The 22,933-nt window shown below is 41.5% G+C and overlaps 1 protein-coding gene across 2 annotated transcripts in view; it reads right to left on the bottom strand.

Annotated features, from left to right (window-relative positions):
• The window catches only part of LOC120516453 (collagen alpha-1(XIX) chain), a 478,053-nt gene that overhangs the window by 153,006 nt on the left and 302,114 nt on the right, over positions 1 to 22,933 (bottom strand). For both annotated transcript variants that reach the window (XM_039738131.1, XM_039738132.1), the window contains exons 19-21: positions 13,757 to 13,801; positions 7,104 to 7,166; positions 6,966 to 7,010 (exon numbers count right to left, since the gene is read on the bottom strand). In XM_039738131.1, the coding sequence (XP_039594065.1) occupies positions 6,966 to 7,010; positions 7,104 to 7,166; positions 13,757 to 13,801 (153 nt within the window). The remainder of the gene's footprint in view (positions 1 to 6,965; positions 7,011 to 7,103; positions 7,167 to 13,756; positions 13,802 to 22,933) is intronic.

The raw sequence follows: 22,933 nt of genomic DNA, 5'->3' as shown, positions 1-22,933 counted from the left end.
TTCCTCCCACAGTCCAAAGGTGCATTGGTGATCTTAAATTGTCCCAAGTATGTGCTTGGTGTGTGTGTGCCCTGCGGTGGGCTAGCGCCCTGCCTTGTGCCCTGTTTTGGCTGGGATTGGCTCCAGCAGACCCCCGTGACCCTGTAGTTAGGATATAGCGGGTAGGATAATGGATGGATGGATGGAGCAGTAGCAGTGTTTTGGGTTTCAGAGATGTTCCTTTCAGCTCAGTGGTCTTTGTCTCTGTGGACTTGGATTGATCAGAGTCATAGATCTGAATCCAAGGGGGCTGCAGTATAAACCTGTGATTTTAGTCTCATAAATGAAGAATTTTTCACTGAGTAGCAGAGTTAAGGGTGAACCAGGTGTAATGAATGTGTCATCGGTGTCACTAATTGGAACTTTCCCAAGGCCATGCAGGCTCCAGTTCTGTCCTTTGAGGTTGGTCTCACTATAAACTTGGCGGTTGGATACACTGAAAAGATACTCCAGTTTTTGTGATGATTTAAACTATTAACAGCACACACGGAGTAGGCCATGACTATTTCAAGAAGACAGATCAAGAAGAGCCATCAGGAGAACTGCGCAGCTGATACGGTAACATCAAAAAAGTGGCAACCAAAGCACACAAAACAAACTTGATGCCGTGTGACAGCTGTCATAATTGTGTAGGTAATATTCCATTTTTCTTTTTATATTTGTATTTATAACTTGACATTTCAGTAACATGATTTAGTCACTAATTTGTGCATTTACTTTTTTTACAGGTGCCACCATCTTGTATTTAAAGATGCTGCCATTTTAGAACTTTGACTTGCTATGATGCCACACATTTGATAGGCAAGTGATGTGTGTGTGTGTGTGTGTGCATCACCTTGTGATCCATGACATTATGGAGGCCATGCTAGAAAAGGGAGGCCAAGGTGTTAACCCTGAGTGTCTTTTTGGGCTTTGAATTCTATGTAAAGACGGTCAAGCCCGAGTGTGATTTGATATACAGTATTCTGTTGCCATCTAGTGCAAAATCATGAAAATTTATAGTCGTTTTGCCACTCCATGGTAACTCATCAATATTCATGAGTGGGGCGGAGCCATCAACCAAAACACAGAAGGCGTGTAGATGAAAAAAATGTAAAGCCAGTTTTGATGGGGTACTATTAATATTAAGGGAGAATCATTGATAAAAGGCTGACCTTTCTTCTTAGTATTGAGCAAATCAGTTAAGAGAACTGAGCAGCTTTTCTTCTGAAGGAAACTCGATTGTTTTAAAGCAGACAACGCTATGGTGACACTTTATTCTACTTGGTGTTAAATTCTAATATTTCCTGAGCTTGGATTTCTATGTAAATATGGTTAATCCCGAGTAATACTTGATTTAATCGATTTTAATAAGGTACATTAAGCCTGAATAATGCTAAGAAGAGAACTCGACTGCCATCTTGTAGATAAGATAACAGCAAACTGCACAAACAACCACAATGTTTTCTACCACTCGATGGTAACTCATCAATATTCATGAGTTGGGTGGAGCTTTCAATGAAAATACACAAAAAATAGGTACTTTTTTTTATTAAAGTAAAACGATTTTATTTACTTGAGTTATAAATGCACTAAAAAGCAAAAAATTATTTTCATGGTTATATGTGACTAAATAAAATTATGGGATGCACACATAAATGAATTGATTCAAACAATTTTTGAAACTTGTTAAGCATGCTGGGGAATTACAATGTTGTATTTTTTTTTTACATTTTATGATGAAAGTAGCTATTCTATTAATTGAATGATTTCATTAATTTATGTGCACCCCATGATTTTATTTAGTCACATATAACCACGAAAATTATAATTCAGGAAAAACTTATTTTATGCTTTTTGGTGCATTTATAGGTAAAGTAAATAAAATCATTTTACTTATTTTTTTTTTATATATTTTATTTTTTACTTTTTAGTTTTTGAGTACTAGGGTGTCTACCTCCAGGTGGACACTACACACTAGCCACTTCGCGGATCTGCCGCTCGCGTATGGGGAAGCTGATGAACAATTTAAACAGATTGTTATTTTCATGGGAATTGTTACATATGCAAAATAGAACTAACTATTTTACATTACAGCGAGTAATTAACCGTAGTAAAAAATATCAAAACGTAATAAATTGAAAGTAAATTATGTTTCATGTTGTATGAGAGGTATTTGTTGCGTTATACATTTTTGTTCTGTTTGACTTTGAAATTAACACGCAAATACTTTTTAAACTTACACTTTTACTGTAATACTTCAGTAAAAACAATTTTTGGAATTAAATTTTTGTTAATATCACTTTAAATTTTGATTCCGTGTTTGGACTTACATCGTGACATGCAACGTATACCTGCCTGTGAGTAAATATCGTTTCTTTCTCTCTAATAAATAAACCGACTTTTTTGAATGTTTGTTCCTGTGATTTGTTAATTGTCATAGCAAAAGCTATTCTGACAGGAAACTGTAAACGTTTTAATACGAATGGCATATCAAGATCTCCTTTGGTGTCTAATGTTGTCCGCGGACGATGTCCTACTTTACCTTTCTTGTCGCCTGTTAAAATTTGACATGTCAGAATTGTTCGACTAATTTTGAATACAACTAATTTTGTCCTACTGCATAGCCCATCACTCAGACATAAATTACGCAATAACATTACGAAACATCCTTCTTTCAACTGTAATTCGGCCAGTGGAAGACCGTAAGGTGTTAACGGTTCTAGATATTCTTCGGAATCTTCCGCACCATCACCACTAACTGTTTCAGCGTTGTCTATTGATAAGCATTTAACCAATTTACCGTGTAACCGATCAACAATTTTGGACTAATTCGTTTGACTTCATCGTTTCTCAGTGCTAGGATTGCCCGTGTACTCATTTCTTCTGTTGATAACCCTTTGAGATGAAATTCTTCAATAAGATTTGGACATAATACATCTTCTTTAACTCTTTTAGGGCGGATGTCGACTTTTGTCGACAGGAGGGGTTGAGGGCGAATGTCGACTAAAGTCGACATCCAGGGATAGAGGGCGATAATCAGCTGTTAATGGCGACAAATCTCACTGTCACGTCACAGGCATTCCCTCTGTGCTTGGAGGAATGCTAGACTCGTTGACTCGGCAACTAATCCTAGCGTGTGCGTGAGTTGCGAAATGTAAACAATGGCAAGATGGCATTGACATGTGACAAGGGAGCGAAGCGAGTGCAGAAAAGAAAACACTCGGCAGACAATGTTTTGCGCATTATCGCGGAGTCGGACTCTGATTTTTCAGAATCAGATTTTACTGACAGTGATCAGGAGATCGAACAAGAGAGTGAGAAGCCGTCATCAGCTATTCAAACACCAGCCGATGCCGCGCCAGCAGATCTGCTGCCAGTTGAGCGATTTCGCGCAGCCGATGCATCTACAGCAAGGTTCGTGTGGGATAAATACACAGACATTGATCCGTTGAGAGCCGATCTGGCGACTGAACTTCACAAGACGGCATGGCTTGCTGTTGGACACAACAGATCACCAGCTGCTGTACTTCAGGCTGCTCTCTCCTGATGCTGCTTTTCAGCTACCGTCAGACGAGATAAACAGGTAGGCAGAGAAATTTTTTCAATCGCGGGCTGCGTTTGCATCACATTCTCATTTTTCAAAGTGTAAACACACAACAAAAGACGAGATGAAGCGTGCTGTGGTATTACAAATAGAGATGGGACAGAACTGGTGATATAACTTCAGGGAGCATTGGTCCAAACTTGCTTTGTCTCCTGGTGGCTTTGGACAGGTTATGCAGCATGGTGATAGGTACGTGCTACTGCTGCAAAGTTTTATTCACTTCTGTAATAAACAGAAGCAAATCCCATGGGGTGAGCCAGGCTATAATGCCATGCATAAAGTTCATAAAGTTTCAGAAGATGAAAAGAGGTGACAATACGGTTTTCATGTGGGCAGAAAACTTGGTGGCAGTGGAATGGCACGATGGCAAAAGGGTGACTTGTCTCTCTACAGTACACACTAACAATATATGTGAGAAAGTGCAGCAACAGACAATTGACAAGTAGGCACCAAAGCAACACGTATTGTAAGCAGTGCAATGTGGCAATGACTGAAATTGGCTGCTTTGAGCGACATCAGACTTTGCTGTGTAAAATGTATGTAATATGAATGTGAAATCATAGAGTATGCAGGCTCATACAACATGCAAGACAGGAACATTTATCAAAAGTAAATATTTTTTGTTGATTTGATATGTTAAACAATTGCTTTGTATTCTTTTTTAAAAAAATGTTAGCTTTTGGAAAAATATTCAACCCTGGGAGATAAGAAAAAAAACACAAATTAGCCCTAAAAGAGTTAATTGGGAACTTAAAGTGAGGAAAACGTAAAAATTGTGAGAGTGCAGGAAGTGTGTCTGACAAAAGCATTCACACCAATAAGAGGTGAGAGGACCGCGGGCGTGGGCCGTGAACCGGAAATGGTGGAGAGGAGGGCAGGACTTGAAAAAATCTCTCGGCAACAGTCTTGTCTCGACTCAAGATATTCTTTTATAATAGAGAGATTTTGCAAATGATTTTTCTTTAATCATTTTTCAGGAACGGGAAGCTTCATTTAAGGTATTACATAATATATCTTCTTTGCAGAATTATTTGAATACTAAAAAGAATTCTAATTTGGTTTCTATTTTTCTGTTCAGGTTCGGTTGCTGTGAAAAAAAAATATATCGATGACAGAACGGCAGGCTTACGGCAATACTTCCTCACCGTGATCATCAAGGCTACTCCTTCGCAAGAGTAAAGAAGTCAAGTCGTGTTCACCGACTCCACTAACTGGAAGGGGCAAGTGGGGGCAATCCGATGCGTCTCTCACTTCTATGCCCCTATATCGCACTATATTCTCTCTCCGGCATTCTTGTGTGTGCGTTAATTGGAATTGCGTAACCATTGATTATGGCGAAATCTGTTATGTAATCACATTGGTTTTGACAGATTATTGTTTTGTCATCAATACTAAGTACGTATGCAAAATTTGAAGAAATCCGCTTTGCCAAAAGTGGGTTTACAATCAGTTGCAAGATCTGACCCAGACAAACAGACAGACAGAGGAGTCAAGTTCAATAAAATCATTTAAAAAGGAAAGCCATGCTGTAGAACAAACGGAAACTGAAGTTGAATCAAGTGATAGTGATGACAATGTGGCTTGGTCATGAGACGTCAACGCGGAGAGTGAACTGCACTGTACGGCCAAACAACCGTGATATGCCAGGTGAATTTGGTGGTGTGAAGCTTAAGTGTGATAAAAAGCTAAAATGATTGAGATCAAATGGAAGAACAAAATGACCGTCCAGCACAGGCACGCTCACATTTTATCTGACAGCCAATCCCATGCTGCCTGTTGGAGCCGGAGCTGTATGAAGGGTCAGCAGACACAATGACTAATCAATATTCATGAGATGGACGGAGCCTTTAACAAAATGCAGTGCGGTGTAAACGAGAAGCTGTAAAGCCAGTTTTAGAACAAACTGAACCATTAGTCGAATCAGGCGTTAGTGACGCTAATGTGAATTGGCTACAGATGTTGACATGGATAGTGAAACCGATGCATCGGGCACAGTATGGCCGAATTGATGTGATATGCCTGGTGGATTCAATCGGGTGACGCCTCACTGTGATGCAAGTAGACAAAATGATTACGATCGAGTGGAAGAACAAGAAAGACACTGTCAGTGTTTGTGTCAGGGGAAATCTGGGAGTCACGAGGCCTGTGGCAGCCTATGATAACTCAAGGGATGTGTCAATCGCATGGATCAGGCCCTGAAATTCGACCTACTCGTGTGCAAGTAAAAGGAAAAATATTAGAAGAACAATGAACAAAACTGTCCCGATTGCATCATGGGTATCATAATTTTAAACACTTCAGTCAAGTCTCCTGTTAATCTGCTTTAGCTTTAACTGTAAAGGCTCAGCTCTTTTAATCATTTCCTCCTAACTCATCCCCTGTAGCCCTCTAATCAGCCTAGTCGCTCTTCTCTGGACCTTTTCTAGCGCTGTTATGTCCTTTATGTAGCCTGAAGTCCAAAACTGCACACAGGATTCCAGATGAGGCCTCACCAGTGTGTTATAAAGCTTCAATATCATCTCCTTGGACTTGTACTCCACACATCAAGGTGCTATATAACCGGACATTCTGTTGGACTTCTTAAAAGCTTTTGAACACTGTGTGCAGTGGGTTAAAATCCATAAGAAGAAAAATGTCAGACATATTCATGCAGGGGGCAGCTACAGAGGTATTTGAAGTTTGATACCATCTTTGAGCAGGAGAGGGTGCTCTCAGTAAGAACTTCTTCTCGTTTACTTCCAGGACTGGACCCTCCCAAGAATACTGATGTCATTTCCTTTGGCCACAAACTGAAAGCCCGCCTCTTCCTATAAAGGACCCCAATACCAGAATTCGGCATTCATTTTGTGGAACCTGCACCTCCATGGGCTTATCATTGTTTTTTGTATTTTGTCGTCTTTCATCACATGGAGCTTTCCCTTTTTACCGTTTTTCCATATCTTTCGTATTTTATCACACCAGTGGAATACACATGGCAGCCTCCTTCACTCGCCGTTATTTTTACTGCCATTAGAACTTTTTATCTCCATCTGTGATTAACTCTAGCTTTGTCTGCCTGGACTGACATTGCCTGAGGTACCCGTCTCATGTCTCGTAAAGGTCACTTCTACTGACGTGTATCACTCCCTTATGCCTGGAAGGACTTCATCTGTTTAAGAAAGCAGCCTGGTTTCCAAATGGGACCCCTGACGTGGTGTAAATAACAGGCGATATTTAAAGAATGCACAAAACAAGAAAAGAAAATCAACAAGCAGCCGCTGCCACACACACGTGAAATTTGTGCCAACGGCTGTGGGCTGCAACCCACTTTAAAAATGTTGCAAGATTTTCACTTGATTACCTTTTCTCCTTTCATTCCCATAGTGCCGTCTATGCCTGGAGGACCCTAAAAAGAGAAATATTTATACAAAGATAATCAATTCTCAATCACAATGTCACATTATGTATGAGGAAAAATTAATGAGAATTCCAGCCATACTGAATCGCCTTGGTCTCCTTTTGTTCCTGGCTGTCCCACGGGACCGGAGTCTCCCTTTTCACCCTGCCAAAAAAATAAATAAAAAAAATTAGGATGGCAAACAGCAGAAAGGCTCCTTTCTATAAAATAATCACATCACTCAAGAGAATACTTGGTGGTCAGTGTGCTAGAACCTCGCTCAAAAAAAAAAAAGTAAAGAAAGCGTTATTTTGGAAAACTGTTGTGATGATGGGCAGGTGGCCCCGCCTCCTGGGGAACCACCCATAAAACATAAGGAACATAATAATAAAGGCATAAGGAATAGAGCAAATAATTAACAAAACTAATAGTAACATAATTAAAAGACTTAAATGAATGAAAAAGACATAAAATAAGAATTTGAACCCAAGGGGAGGGGGCCACCCAGGCTGATATAAAACTGCCTTTGATAGTCTAAGTTCTGCTTTTTCAATTCAATTTTGATTTCTCTTTCCCTTTCACACATATACACCCATTGCATGGCTTTACAGGGGGGTCTCTCTCTCTCTCTCTCTCCCTCGCCCAGTTTATTGTGCCCCCAGGATTTGGATAATCTCTATTTTCCTCTCCCACATATACACTCTTTAATGGATTTATCCCACCTTACAGGTGTCTTTCTCTCTCAGTTCATTGTGGTCCCACCAGAATTGGGTCATCTCTATTTCTAGTTCACACATATAACCCCATTGCATGGCTTTACAGGGGGGTCTCTCTCTCTCTTTCTCTCTCCCAGTTCATTGTGGCCCCACCAGAATTGGGTCATCTCTATTTCTGGCTCACACCTATACACCCTTTGCATGGCTTTATGGGGGGGGGTCTCTCTCTCTCTCCCTCGCCCAGTTTATTGTGCCCCCCCTAGGATTTGGATAATCTCTATTTTTCTCTCACACATATACACCCTTTACATGGATTTATCCCACCTTACAGGTGTCTCTCTCTCTCAGTTCATTGTGGTCCCACCAGAATTGGGTCATCTCTATTTCTAGCTCACACATATAACACCCTTTGCATTGTTTTGCAGGGGGGGTCTCTCTCTTTCTCTCTCCCTCGCCCAGTTCATTGTGGCCCCACCAGAATAGGGTCATCTCTATTTCTGGCTCACACCTATACACCCTTTGCTTGGCTTTATGGGGGGGGGGCTCCCTCTTTCTCTCTCCCTCGCCCAGTTCATTGTGGCCCCCCTAGGATTTGGATTCTCTCTCCTTCCCTCTCACACATATACCTCCTTTGAATGGCTTTACCCCATCATACAGGGGTCTCTCTCTCTGTCAGTTCATTGTGGCCCCATCAGTATTTCAACCCCAAAAAAACGACATTAGTTATGACGCTCATCTTCTGCCCCTCCGTCACTGATAGCCCAAGCCAACTTCTTCTTTATTAAGAGATGAATTACACTCCCTGCTTTTCTATTATTTTAGATTTAAAACAATAAAGTGACCAGGCTTTCTGCAGGGAAGCCCATCCGAGGGCACGGACCCGTCTCAATGCCACGGTGGTGTGAAAGAACACCAAAGAACATTATTTTTTTTTTCTCTGTCACACAAATCTCATTGCTGTTTCCCCCATTGAATTCTACTCTTCAGACGCCATCTGTTGAAAACTCTCCTTAATGAGTGGTGATGGTTTCACACCAGCCATGGAATAACATTTGTGGATTTAGATCCGCCGACATGTAATTATCCTTCACGATGAGGGAATGCACATGTCACAAAAAGGGAGGAAAAACCACCAACAAACGTCTGTGCTCGTAGAGGAACAGAGAGAAATATCAGACACAGAGATGAAAAAAGTGGAAATCCTCAAGCTGCCTCTGTCGGATTTGCACTTTGAAAGAGTAAAACTACTAAGAGACATCCACTGCCCTTCAATTAGTTCATTCCGTGAAGACATGGCAACGTTTCACTCCAGCAATGACATTTAAAAACTGCATTTTGTGTTTACTTGTGTTATATTTGACTAATGGTTAAATGTGTTTGATGATCAGAAACATGTTGTGTGACAAACATGCAAAAGAATAAGATATCAGGAAGGGGGCAAATAGTTTTTCACACCACTGTAAATAAATGCTGTTGTTGTGAACTTGTTCAGTGGACAAAGGAACATAAAGATCTCTGGAGATGGACTTGTAGCCTTGAGATTATTGATATTTTTCCAAAATGTTTGTTCTTAAGTCCTCAGACAATTCTCTGCTCTTTTTTCTGTTCTCCATGCTTAGTGTGGCCCACTCAGACACACAGCAGAAAGGTTCAGTCAACTTGTCTCCATTTTAACTGGCTTCAGGTGTGATTGCCATATTGCCAGCACCTGTTTCTTACCACGGGCGAGCTCAAACGATTGCTTATCATATTGCTTGAAATTAAACGATTTACCCACAATTTTGAAAAGGTGCCGATAATTGAAGGTGAATTAGGTGAATCGGCAATGCTAATTTGGCACTAGTGTGTGTTTTATTGTGTTTAGTGTGTGTATGTGCCCTGCAATGGACTGGCACCCTGTCCAGAGTTTGTTCTGCTCTACAGTCGCGGCCAAAACTTTTGAGAATGACACAAATATGAATTTTCACAAAATTTGCTGCCTCTGTTTTTATGATGGCATTTTGCATATCCTCCAGAATGTTCTGAAGGGTGATCAGATGAACTGCAGTTAATTGTAAAGTCCATCTTTGCCATGACAATGAAGTTAATCCCAAAAACCTCCGTACCTGCTGACGTCATTTCAGTGAACCTCTTGTTAGCAATGGTGAGAGTGTGACGAGGACAAGGCTGGAGATCACTCTGTCACGCTGATTGAGTCAGAATAGAGAGGTCCAATTGTGGTGAAGAAGGCTTCAGGGCACACAAGAAAGTACAGCAAGTGCCAGGACTGTCTCCTAAAGTCGATTCAGCTGCGGGCACCACCAGGGCAGAGCTGGCTCAGGAATGGCAGCAGGCAGGTGTTAGTGAGGCAAAGACATCTGGAGGATGGCCTGGTGGGTGTCAAGAAGGGCAGCAAAGAAGCCAAGAAACAGGTCAAGGAGAGACTGGTATTCTGCAGAAGGCACAGGGATTGGACTGCTGAGGACTGCTGGGGGAAAGTCATTGTCTCTGATGAATCCTCTTTCCGGAAAAAAAGAAAAAGTGAGCGGCGCTACCATCAGTCCTGTGCCAGGCCAACAGTAAGGCATCCCGAGTCCATTCATGTCACGTGGGGTTGCTTCTCAATCACAAATTGGCCTAAGAACTGAGCCATGAATTAAGAACGGGACCAAAACATCCTCTGAGAGCAACTTCTTCCCTAACATTCAGGAACAGTTTGGTGACCAACATGATGGAGCACCGGGCCATAAGGCAAAAGGGAGAACTAAGTGGCTCAGGGAACAAAACATCGACATTTGGGGTCCGTGGCCAGGAAACTCCACAGACCTTTAATCCCATTGAGATCTTGTGGTCAATCCTAAAGAGGTGGGTTGGACAAACAAAAACCCACCAATTCTGACAAACTCCCAGTATTGATTATGGGCTACCATCAGTCAGGATTGGGCCCAGAGGTTGATTGCCAGCCTGCCAGGATGAATTGCAGACATCTTGAAAAAGAAAGAAGGGCCAACACTGCAAATATTGACTCTGTGCATAAACTTCATGTCATTAAAAAGCCTTTGAAACTTCTGAAATGCTTGTAATTCTACTTCAGAACGCCAGAGAAACATCTGACAGAAAGATCTAAAAACACTGAAGCAGTAAAGTTTGTGAAAACCAACACTTGTGTCGTTCTCAAAACTTTTGGCTAGCTGGGATAGGCTACACGACGCGCCCATGATGTGGATTAAGAGGGACAGGAAATGACATGACTTCATGATGCACGTGGTGGCAGGCGGCTGGCGTCCATGCCCAGCCGGGACGCCTCTGCACACTACGTTCAGGGCGAGCAACCCTGGACAGTGTAATACTTCCTCCTGGATGCTAGATGGCCGCCCCCCTGGGCTGGAGTAGTGCCTCAGTTTCCCACAGGGCTCCCTGGGAATTGGAGTTGGGGGCAGCCCTGTTGGGTCCCGCAGTTACCGCCAGGGGCTGCTGTGTTTGAGACTCCTGAGCCCGTGTGGGCAACGGTTTCATCACACCTGGAAGTGCCACCGGATCTTGGTGATCAAACATCTGGAGCACTTCCAGGTGACCTATAAAAGGAGCCAGTGACCACCACTCATCGGCCAGAAGTGGAGCGGAGGAGGACAAGGTTGCTTGGGGAGGAGTGGTGGTGCCAAGGAGGAGAAAATACTTGTGGTTACTAGTGCTTGGGACCGTATTGTGGCTGGGGGAATTACGGGGAAGACGTGCCCTCCAGCTGAAGAAGAATAAAAATCTTTTAATTTTACACGTGCCTCCCGCGTCCAATCTGTGTCGGGTCAGGCGCTATATAGCGTCTTCTTACAACGTACACAGATTTAAATGGAGGTACGTCAGCGCGAGAGTCACCAGTTCCTTTGTCATTTTCACTTCTTCATTGACTGATGGCTGGCTGATAGAAAAGGCAACAATCAAAAGTCTTAATGCAGCAGTTTGAAACTAAAAAGGACAAGTAAAGGTTCTGAACTGTAATAAGAAAAAATAACTACAAAAAAACCAAAAATATTGCTTTATTAGTAAATAAACAGGTTCGAATTAAGAAACTGGTGAAAAGTGTAAACCCGTAGCCACCGTGGACCTCCAGGGTTGTAATCAGGGCCGGATTAAGATGAAATTGGGCCTGATGCTGCAGCACAAATAAAGGCCTATTCTTTCTCGGCATTGGCGCCTGTGCATTCGACACTCACCGTACACGCGCACTTGGACCAACCAAGGAGCCTTGATTGCTTGCGACACCACCAGGCAACCTTTATTGAACATTAATAATAATAACGACGTAGTGTCGTAACAACTCGAGATTAACATCAAACTATGTAACATCAACATTCAATAGCAACTGTCTGAAAAGTGCACTTAATGCAGAACACCTAACAATGAAATACACAATTTCTCAATTCTCTTACGAAACAGAGTAAGAAAAAATGAATTTGCAGAGACATTGGGTCAAAGTGACTCAGTTCAGGCTCTTGAGGGTAAAAATTTGTCCACGATTTAAATTTCATAATAGATCAGAATCCTGTCGAGGATTTAAAAAATTCTAAACATCCATTCCGGGCTCGCGGGCCGGCTTTTAGTTTTACCTTTACAGATAACCATTTAAATAGCAATTTTTACAGTACAACTAACTTTCAAGGTGAAAAATTGACTACGTGGCACTTACCGAACAAGAATAAAGTGGCAAGAATCCCCAAGATATTTAAAAAAACGCAGCTAAATTACTAAGTAAACTGTTTAACGTAAAATTGATAGCATTAACTTGAAATCTTCGGTTAACAATAAACACAACGATGTTATAGTTACGTCACAGCGCAAAGAACAATAGTAACTGTATAATAAGTAACGCTGTGTCTAGGCGTCCGAAAGTCGGACTCCAAATTTCATTCTAAGAATTATTTTGAGGTTAATATAGCAAAGGAAAACTGTTCAGCTCCCGTAAAATTCTCGTCTGTTTTCATCTGGGCCAATTTCAGGAATGGGACTAATGATGCGGCATCAATAGCACCCACCTTAATCCGGCCCTCGTTGTAATCGAGTACCCTTGAAACAGAGTGACTTATGTACTGTAGGTACAACCCCTTGGAAGCTGCCTTTTCTATTTATTTGGTTGCCCATTTACATTTTTTTTGTAGCAAAACATAACATAAATAATAAAACTAAGCAGCTGTGCATGATGCTATGAAAGAGCAGTTTCATTCTTCATATTGAGGATTGGGAGACTGTGCGTCGGCGTTGTAGAAAGTGTCGTTTTCAGGTCCGCCTGCAGATGGCAGTGTAGATCTTCCGTATGGCTAACGCTCTCTCCAGGCCACTCTGTGCTTTACCGCTTCTCGTTATCACCTTTGCATATGAATGGACGGCCAGAAGTGCTTACGCAGCCTCCAGCGAGTAATACAGTAATTAACAATATCTTAAATGAGTTGGAAATATTTTTGGTGGGGGTAGGGGGAATGCCTCATTTAGTGTTAATGGGTACACGTCTGGCTTCAGTCCCGTTGCTCCTAACGCAACATAACAAACAGCTGCAGCGTGTAAAGAAGTAAAACGGGAATGAACGAATGGAAATGGCCCTGAACTGAGTGGCTGCACCTTATAATAAACCCCTGCCACATGCACATAACCGGCAAATATACAGAATGAACAGGTAACCTTTGGTGTGAACAGTTTAATATATATTTTATGAGGTCAGACTTGAACACGGAATGTTAAAAAGAGGCCCCATGCGTTACGCTCGTCATTTATAAGTAAAATCATATCGAAGTGAACAGCCGTTCAGCTTTAAGCCAGTTTTTAATTAAAAAAGTCTCGACATTCATTGCTTTACGGTTTGTTTACCGACACGTCCTCTCTGCACAGCCGCCGCTCCGTATTGGGCACGCGAAACGTGAATTGAGGCCCTCAAAACGCATGGGGAGCAGGAGATCAACCGCCGTCGAGCCACTCATCGGGCGGCTTGTGACCTTGCAAGGTGTCCCCATTGAGCCCCGCTACTCTGATCAGGCAGGTCCTTTACACAAATGTACCTGAGATGTAAATTACCTTGCTGGGTCGACTTCTGCCATCCCCCTGGTCCAGAGAATTGCCCTAAAAGAGATTAAATTAAAATAATTTAAGTGCAATTTATTTTTGTATAACCCTAAATCACACAGGAAGTGCCGCAATGGGCTTTCACAGGCCTTGTCAGCCCTGCCTCTCTAAGAGGACAAGAAAAAACTCACAAAAAAACCCTACTAGGAAAAAAAAAAAGAAGAAACCTTGGGAAAGGCAGTTCAAAGAGAGACCCCTTTCCAGATAGGTTGGGCACGTAGTGGAGGGTCAATACAATGCACAGAAGAGAGCACAAGTAATCCTCAATACAATATAGAAAAAATACAAGTACAGAGCAGAATTCAACAGTAGATGATGTTACAGACTGCAGTGGGCTGGCACCCTTCCTGGGGTTTGTTTGCTGCCTTGCACCCTGTGTTGGCTGGGATTGGCTCCAGCAGACCCCCGTGACCCTGAAGTTAGGATGTAGCAGGTTGGATAATGGATGGATGGATGATGTTACATAATACGATTTGGATTAATCCAGAAATAAGTAAAGCCATGAGTGTGCTGGCAGTGTAGCACTATGAAAAGAACTGGTACTGTGCATTCTGTACCCACCCAGGACAATAGTAATAATTAACTACAATTATACTGTATAGTACTTTCCTAACCTGCTGAAAGCCCTTTACTTAGACAGTGGGGAGCCACTTCAACAACATGTATTCATATAGCGCGTTTTCATACAACAATGTAGCTCAAAGTGCTTTACGAAATTAAATAAAAGGAAGTTAAAATAAAAGATAAACACACAATTGGCAGTAATATTATACAGTATGTAACAAAGAACAGGAAAGATTGGATGGCCAAGAGAACAAAAAAAAAAAAAAAATAAACAAAAAAACTCTATAGTAAGGGTGGAGAAAATAAAAAAAAATCTGCAGGGGTTCCAAGGCCAAAAGACCTCCCAGCCTCCACTGGGCCACCACCAAAGTGTACCATCCACCTGGATGAGGTGACTGCGGCTAATTTTACATCACAATAGCTGTTAGGTGGTGAAGGGGTGATAGCCAACAAGGGGCAGGGGATGTTTGGGTAGGGAAAATGACCAAGCTGTGGTGGGCAATTTTGCCAGGACATTGGGGAACATCCTCTTCTTCCCAAAAGATGCCCAAGGATCTTTTATGACCACAGAGCAAAATTCACTGACAGACTGAGGAGATCGTTCCTCCCCCACACTATGAAACTCTTCAATTCCACCCAGGGGGGTAAACGTTAATATTATACAAAATTATTGTCTGTCCGTTATACCTTCATTTTTATCACTCTTTAATTTAATATTGTTTTTTAGCAGTATGCTGCTGCTGGAGTATGTGATTTTCCCCTTGGGATTAATAAAGTATCTATCTATCTATCTATCTATCTATCATATAGTGCCTTTCATATCTATCTATCTATCATATAGTGCCTTTCATATCTATCTATCATATAGTGCCTTTCATATCTATCTATCTATTATATAGTGCCTTTCATATCTATCTATCTATCTATCTATCATATAGTGCCTTTCATGTCTATCTATCATATAGTGCCTTTCATATCTATCTATCATATAGTGCCTTTCATATCTATCTATCATATAGTGCCTTTCATATCTATCTATCTATCTATCTATCAATCATATAGTGCCCTTCTATCTATCTATCTATCTATCTATCTATCTATCATATAGTGCCTTTCATATCTATCTATCTATCTATCTATCTATCTATCATATAGTGCCTTTCATATCTATCTATCTATCTATCATGGTCCCTAAAAACTAAGATGAGTTTTTCATTTCTTGAGGCGGCACAGCATTCCACACCCTAACATGTCCTCCACTGCGTTTCACTGCACTTTCTGTGCAATGGAGCCCAGATCTTCCACCGAACACTCTCCCAAAACAGTTGTTAAATGAGAGAGGCAGATATTTATGATCTTATTTGCAGCGGAGGTTTCCGCTTTGCTGCTGCCCTACTGGCCAAAGTGTCCTTGCATTTACATTCACTTGTTTGGCTGACACCTTTATCCAAGGCGACCAGTGTTGCCACACCTAAACTTTCAACAAAATCTTAGATCATGAAACCAGAAAAACATAGAAAAACAGACACATTAAATAATTTAAACATACAAAATGTCATAACTAAATACGACAGCGGTACACTACTGGCACATATCCTGCCATATTGCAAAAATCAATAAGACCTTAGAATGCTCACATTCTTTTATCAAACGATTTCCAGTACGATGAACTTCAACAAAATGGCGTCTGAAGGACACATTGATGGTGTGCACTACGCAGCAACGCGGGCGTTGACAGGACGAGACAAAGTCACGTGATTGAGTCGTGATGTGACGTCACAACATGCTAAATATAATTTAGTGATGCGCACAGTTGGTAATGTTTGAGCCCATCAAGTGATTTACACAAGAAATTGTATTACAAAAGAAATATTAGTTTAAAAATTGTATTAAAAGAATCACTGATTGGGACGATAAAAACCTAGATTCTGAAGTCAAAAACAGAAACATGGACAGGACCAGAAATACGGATCTGTGTAGAAAAACATAGAGGAGTGGCTACACTGAAGGCGTCTTAAAACATTTATTGGTTCCATTTCTTTTGGTTCTGCGGTGGGCTGGCACCCTGCCCGGTGTTTGTTTCCTGCCTTGCGCCCTGTGTTGGCTGGGATTGGCTCCAGCAGACCCCTGTGACCCTGTGGTTGGGATATAGCGGGTTGGATAATGGATGGATGGATTTCTTTTTGTTTTCCATTTGGAGCCCAGGCGGGTCAAGAGACTTTCTTGCTATATGGTTTCCCACAAGGCTCTATCCTGAGTCCACTGCTCTTTTCAATCTCCGTGCTTCCATGAGGTCAGGTTATCTCGGGGCATAATGTGAGCTACCGCAGCTATGCTGGTGACACACAACTGTGTTTTATCAACAGCGCCTGATGACCCCGACTCTCTTGATTCACTGACCCCAATATCTTACTACTTATCTGTTCAGAAACACAAGTAATTTTCTCAAACTAAATAAGGAGAAAACAGAAATTTTAGTGATTGGCAAAAATGGATATAATGAGGGTATTAGAAATAAACTTGATGCATTAGGGTTAAAAGTCCAGACAGAGGTAAAGAATTTAGAGGTCATTATTGACTCTGACCTCAATTTTAAATCACATATTAATCAGATTACCAGGACAGCATTTTTTTCACCTAAGAAATATAGTAAAAGTTAGACCTCTTATAACTTTGCAAGATGCTGACAAATGAGTTCACGCTTTTATTTTTAGTCGACTAGATTATTGTAACGCACTCCTAACAGGGCCATCCAAGAAAGACATCAATCGATTTCAACGAGTGCAGAATGGAGCAGCCAGAATCTTAACTAGGAAATGAAAACCTGAGCACATCACGCCAGTCTTAGCGTCACTACACTGGTTACCCGTGTCATTTAGAACTGACTTTAAAATACTGCTGATGGTTTACAAAGCCTTCAGTAATCTCACTCTGTCGTATATCTCTGAATGCCTCTCACCTTACACTCCAAATCGTAACCTTAGATCTTCAGATGAGGGTCTGCCTAGAAGTCCAAGAGCTAAACTTAACAGAAGTGGTGAGGCAGGCGGCCTTCTGCTGTTATGCACCTAAAATCTGGAATAGCTGACCGATAGAACTTCACCAGGCTAATACAGTGGAGCACTTTAAAAAACTGCTAAAAACTCATTACCATAATATGGCTTCCTCAGAGCTACGTTTTAGTGTAACCCTGATGTTCTGTATATGCATTGAATTAGTATTGTTTTTTCATGCCTCCGCAATCCGTACTAACCCCTACTTTCTCTGCTGTTCTTTTTTCAGGTTTTTTGTGTTGCCGATCTGTGCCCCCACCACCTGATCAGAGCATCGTGATGTCCCAGCATTGATGAACTGAAAGCCAGAAGTCCACATGACCATCATCATCTAATTCTTCCACGTAAAGCCTGAATACCATGAGGACTGATTGAGGTCATTAATGTTAGGTAGAATGCCTAGAGGGGGCTGGGTGGTCACGTGGCCTTGGAACCCCTGCAGATTTTTTTTTCTATAGCCCTCTGGAGGCCATAAGACCTTACTTTTATTATTTGTTAATTAGTATTGCCTAATTTTATTTTTATATATTTTTTCTTTTTTTTCTCTTCGTCTTGTAAAGCATTTTGAGCTCCATCATTTGTATGAAAACATGCTAGAGAAATAAATGTTGTTGTTGTGAGGGTCACACAGTGTCAAGTAGCAGGATTTGAACCCACAGCCGCCTGATGGTTTGAAGTTCAAAGCCTTAACCACTACACCACACTGCCCTGGGCAGACATAAGAGAAGTCCGTACTGCTTTTTTTTTGGGATCCTTTGTGGCATCCTGGGTGATTTTACTGTGGGACCTTGGCATCATTTTAGCCACGTCTGGGAGGATTTACTTCTGCTATAAATGTTTATCATGTGGAGGTTGTGGATCTCACCATGAAACCCAAAAAAAGTCTTTTTGTAGTTATTTCCACCTCAATGTTTTTCTTATGCCTTCAGGACTCTCCTTTGATGGCAGCATGATGAGCTTATTCAGTGTTTATGCTGGCCACTTGACTCTGATGAAAAGGGTCAAAGTGACTGAGGCTTATAATGAGCAGGGCTGCCTGTGTTTAATCAGCTGACTCTAATCATCCTTTAATTGGCTTGACTTAACTAGGGGAACATTTATTTTTGAACACAGTGCCAGTTTGTGCTGAATAACGTTTGTTCATTAGATAAATGAAATGCATTAAAAATATTTTATTTGTTCACTCAAGTTCCCTTCATCTAATGTTAGACTTGGATGGCATCAGGAAGGGTGCAAATACTTTTTCACAGCACGGTGTATCAAAGTATATCCAGTGACCTGAGATGAAGACTGGACTCCTTCAGTACTGTGTCTCTTCAGAGAATCCTTGGGTACCGCTGGTTTGACTTTGTGTTGCTCACGGAGTCCTGAATGAGGCACATGACCTGCATTGTGAGGGAGTGTCACTTACGGCAGCACAGCCATGTGGCGCCATCACCCGAGGGTGATCCGGCTCATTGTTGAGGACCCAAGAGGCTGGACCAGGCCAAGGGAATGCCCATGTTACACCTGGGTGCTGCAGATAGGTGGCCATTTCTAGAGGGTGGGATTGGACCACTTGTCTGCCTGGGGTGGGGGAAGGGCTGATGCCAACTGGGATACCGAGCTGTTTTGTCATGTGGTGGGGCAGCAGTGCTCTGTAATAGTGCATACTCCCCAAACTGACCTGACCTGACTGTGTATCAAAATTAATGTCAATAATATGCACCGTATGTCCAAAAGTATGTGGACACCCCTCCAGGAGCCTCATGTATAAATGGCGCGTACACACAGAAATGTTGCGTAAGAATGTTTCCACGTTCAAATCGCGATGTATAAAACCTCAACTTTTACAGACTGGCGGCACTCAGCGTCAAAGCAGTGCTACTGTTCCTGTGTGGTTTATCTTTCTTTTTCAGATCCACATTACTGACATGGCTTTATAAATACACTGAAATTAACCGCATATTGTTTACTAGCAAAATACCCGCACTTCGCAGCAGAGAAGAAGTGTGTTAAAGAAGTTATGAAAAAGAAAAGGAAACATTTTAAAAATAACATAACATTTGCTTTCTATTCGTTTGCATAAGCACAGTCCTTCACTTGTATCTCACGAATATTGTATTCGACCTAGGCATGACAAATGCCAGCGGCAGGGTGTCTGTGACCTTAATTTTAATTTAAGCTTTACACCTTGCTTTCCTATTCGTTTGCATAAGCACAGTCCTTCACCAGCAATTATTTAATGTTAGCTAAGACCCGGCACTTAAAAGTTTTTCTCGCACTTTTGCTGAGTTTGTGCCAAACACTAGTCTATCTCTGACCATCTCATCTTCGTTTGCATAAGCACAGTCCTTCACCAGCAATTTTAACTGTTACAAAGTGATCAAATGTCAGCAATTTTAACTCCATTACGCCAGCAGCGTGATCTTTACAAATATCCTTTTACCCACAAGTTTAACTCTGTTATACTCCATTACAACGTGATCCAAAGTCTCGTTTATACCCGGCGTCCTCTCATTAAACTTGTATCTCGCGAATATCGTATTCGTCGTAGGCATGACAAACGCCAGCGGCAGCGTGTCTATAAACTTAATTTAAACTTAAGGTTTACACGTGTGCATTGTTTCGCAGTAGCTGCACTTATGAATATGCTTGTATGCGTCACTCGCTTCATATTCTTTTGCTGCCTTCTCAATTGTGTAATGCGTTTTTTGTTCAGCGCTCTTTGGAGCTCTTCCTTGTTCTCTACGTACTGCGTTCACAGTCAGTTCACGTGAGCCACTCTCTTGTGCGATCTTGCGATGTCCACGGCTTTACCTGACCACCTCATCTCCATTTGCATAAGCACAGTCCTTCATCCACAAATATTTAGCGGCAGCGTGTCTATTGGATTGCCGCTGATGGATGGCCTTATATGGGCAGGCAGTCAATTACATGGGAGGTGTGACGATGAAGGACGCAACTCCGCCTCACATGGCCATCGAGCTGCAGTCTTTTACAGTATATGGCCGAAAATAGGTTCCAGTTATGTCCATTACGTGTAGAATTTCGAAATGAAACCTGCCCAACTTTTGTAAGTAAGCTGTAAGGAATGAGCCTGCCAAATTTCAGCCTTCTACCTACACGGGAAGTTGGAGAATTAGTGATGAGTGAGTCAGTCAGTGAGTGAGTGAGTGAGTCAGTCAGTCAGTGAGGGCTTTGCCTTTTATTAGTATAGATTATTTTAAGGCATCTGATTGTAATTAACCTGTAACAATATAATGGTCCACAGAATGGTCAAACTATTCTAAATACAATAGCTGCTTTAGCATTGTTACTCTCACTGCACCTTCTTCTTCTTCTTTCAGCTGCTCCCGTTAGGAGTTGCCATAGCGGGTCATCTTTTTCCATATTACTCCCACTGCACCACTCGGAGCAGCTGATCGGAAAGAGAATTATCGGTATAAAGGAACCAGCACACGCTGCCTCAGCCATACTTCCTATTTTAACTGCTTCTCACACGGCAAACGTTTCAAAACCTTTCCTGTACGGACCTCGCGGTTCAGAAACAGTTTCATCCCAAGAGCTCTAAACGCACTCAATCAGTCCATCAATTGCTCCTTGTAGAACTGTTTGTACTTATAAGTACAATCACCTCACTGTTAACTTGCACTAAATTATTATACAACCTGATCTACTTTATAAAGCGAGTATTTACATTTGATGACGATATCATTTTTAGGACGAAATACAGCAAAATATGTTTATTATATTATACAGATAAAACTTTAACTTTATTTAAATAATCTCTATTGTTAATAATTAAAGGACACGGTGTCGCTACGCTAGCAAGGATCTGGCGCTCCGCTCACGGATTGTTCCTGCATGCCTTGCACTGTATGTTTCACTGGGACTGGCGTGAAGGATAGAATAATTAAACATGTACTATGAATATATTTGAATGTTTGAAGAATCTGCGTTATAAGCTTACAAATGGCTTAACATCTATTACAGAGCTGATTGTATGGCAATTGGGTATTTGGAGAAAGAAAAGGACAGGAATTGGAGGTTAGTACGTTTGAAAGACACAGTACTGCTGCAATAAATTATTTTATCGAAGGTCGCGCACAATCACTGCTCCACCGTGTTCCCATGTTTAATAACGTGCTTTAACTCCTATCATCGTGACAATGATATCACGTATACATCTCAGTATTTTAGTTATTCAGAGAGCTGTAATATCATGAATGTAATGGATTCTGTGTCCTGTCGGCAGAAGAGAAAGCCGGTTTAAGAAGCACGTAGTGAATCCCACACATAGAGCACATACTGTAGAAGATCACATACAAAACAAAGCATTTAACGTACTACTTTAATTATGATGTGATTTGAGAGACTGGTAAATTAAACGATTTTAAGATTAAGTTTATGATGTTCTACTTTAATGACAAAATAAACTACGTGATTAAAGTGGAAATTTCGAGGTTAAAGTTGACATTTCGTGCTTTTTCCCCACTGTGTGCCTTTTTTTTTCTCTGTACCCTAATAAGCTTTCATATGACACTCGGTGGGCTACGACTCGTCTTTTCATGGCTACTTTGATATGTGACAACTTCTTTTTTATTTCGGGCACTCTGCGACTTTGTGAACTTGAGCTTTCGAGTTTCTCCGACACGCTATGTCACTCGATCAGCTTCCTTTTCTTGTTTATACCACTGTTTAAACCAACAAATAGTATGTTTTCCCTTGCCTCCACTTGGTATTCGCTAAAATTGTTCTATTTTTCCTCGTGGTTTTGCCATTGTCTTTTCACAGAACGCTGAGCTTAAGGGCTATTAATATTGACTTACATATTCAAAGAGGGGCAATTCTGGGGGGAGTTGGGGCGGGACAGAAGGCATGTGCGTTACTTTTCACGCTGACCGGGATTTATGGAGCGGAAGAAAGTGGAAGTTTGCGTACGCACAGATTCCTGCATCTGGATTTTTCTGTGCATACGCACATTCCCGCTTTTCTGCTTACGCCATGTTATAGTGTGAGTTCTACGCATGGCGTTATATATGAGGCCCCAGGTGAGTGAATTCAGGTGTTTATAATAATAATTCTATTATTTATAATTTAATTATACCGTATATACTCACATTTAAGTTCTCCCGCTGATGAGTTGGGGTTTGATTTTACCGTAGAATTTCTGGGATTTTATAATGTTGGTCGTATAACTCAAATGCAGAAAACTCGCGCTATTGGTCCAAGAGATTACGATATGCTAACGCCCACCTGAGAGAGTAACCACAGAGCACATGGCCTTTTTCTTCTCTCTATTGTGCCTACGTGACCGCACGGTAATACACGAACTATTCTGAAGGGACGCTTGCACTGATTTGTGTTTTTTGTATCTCACACGCTCATACACCTTCATCGTAAGAGCATCCCTTATCTATGATGGAGCGTTCGATCAGAAGAAAATACGAAGCTGGTTTTAAATTAAAAGTTGTTGAAGTGGTGAAAGAAATTGGAAACTGCGCTGCTGCAACAAAATTCAATATGTCTG

This window comes from Polypterus senegalus, chromosome 16, assembly GCF_016835505.1.
Source record: "Polypterus senegalus isolate Bchr_013 chromosome 16, ASM1683550v1, whole genome shotgun sequence".
Classification (NCBI taxonomy): domain Eukaryota; kingdom Metazoa; phylum Chordata; class Cladistia; order Polypteriformes; family Polypteridae; genus Polypterus; species Polypterus senegalus.
The sequence above is the reverse complement of the archived record's forward strand: the minus strand, read 5'-3'. Positions and strand labels throughout refer to the sequence as shown.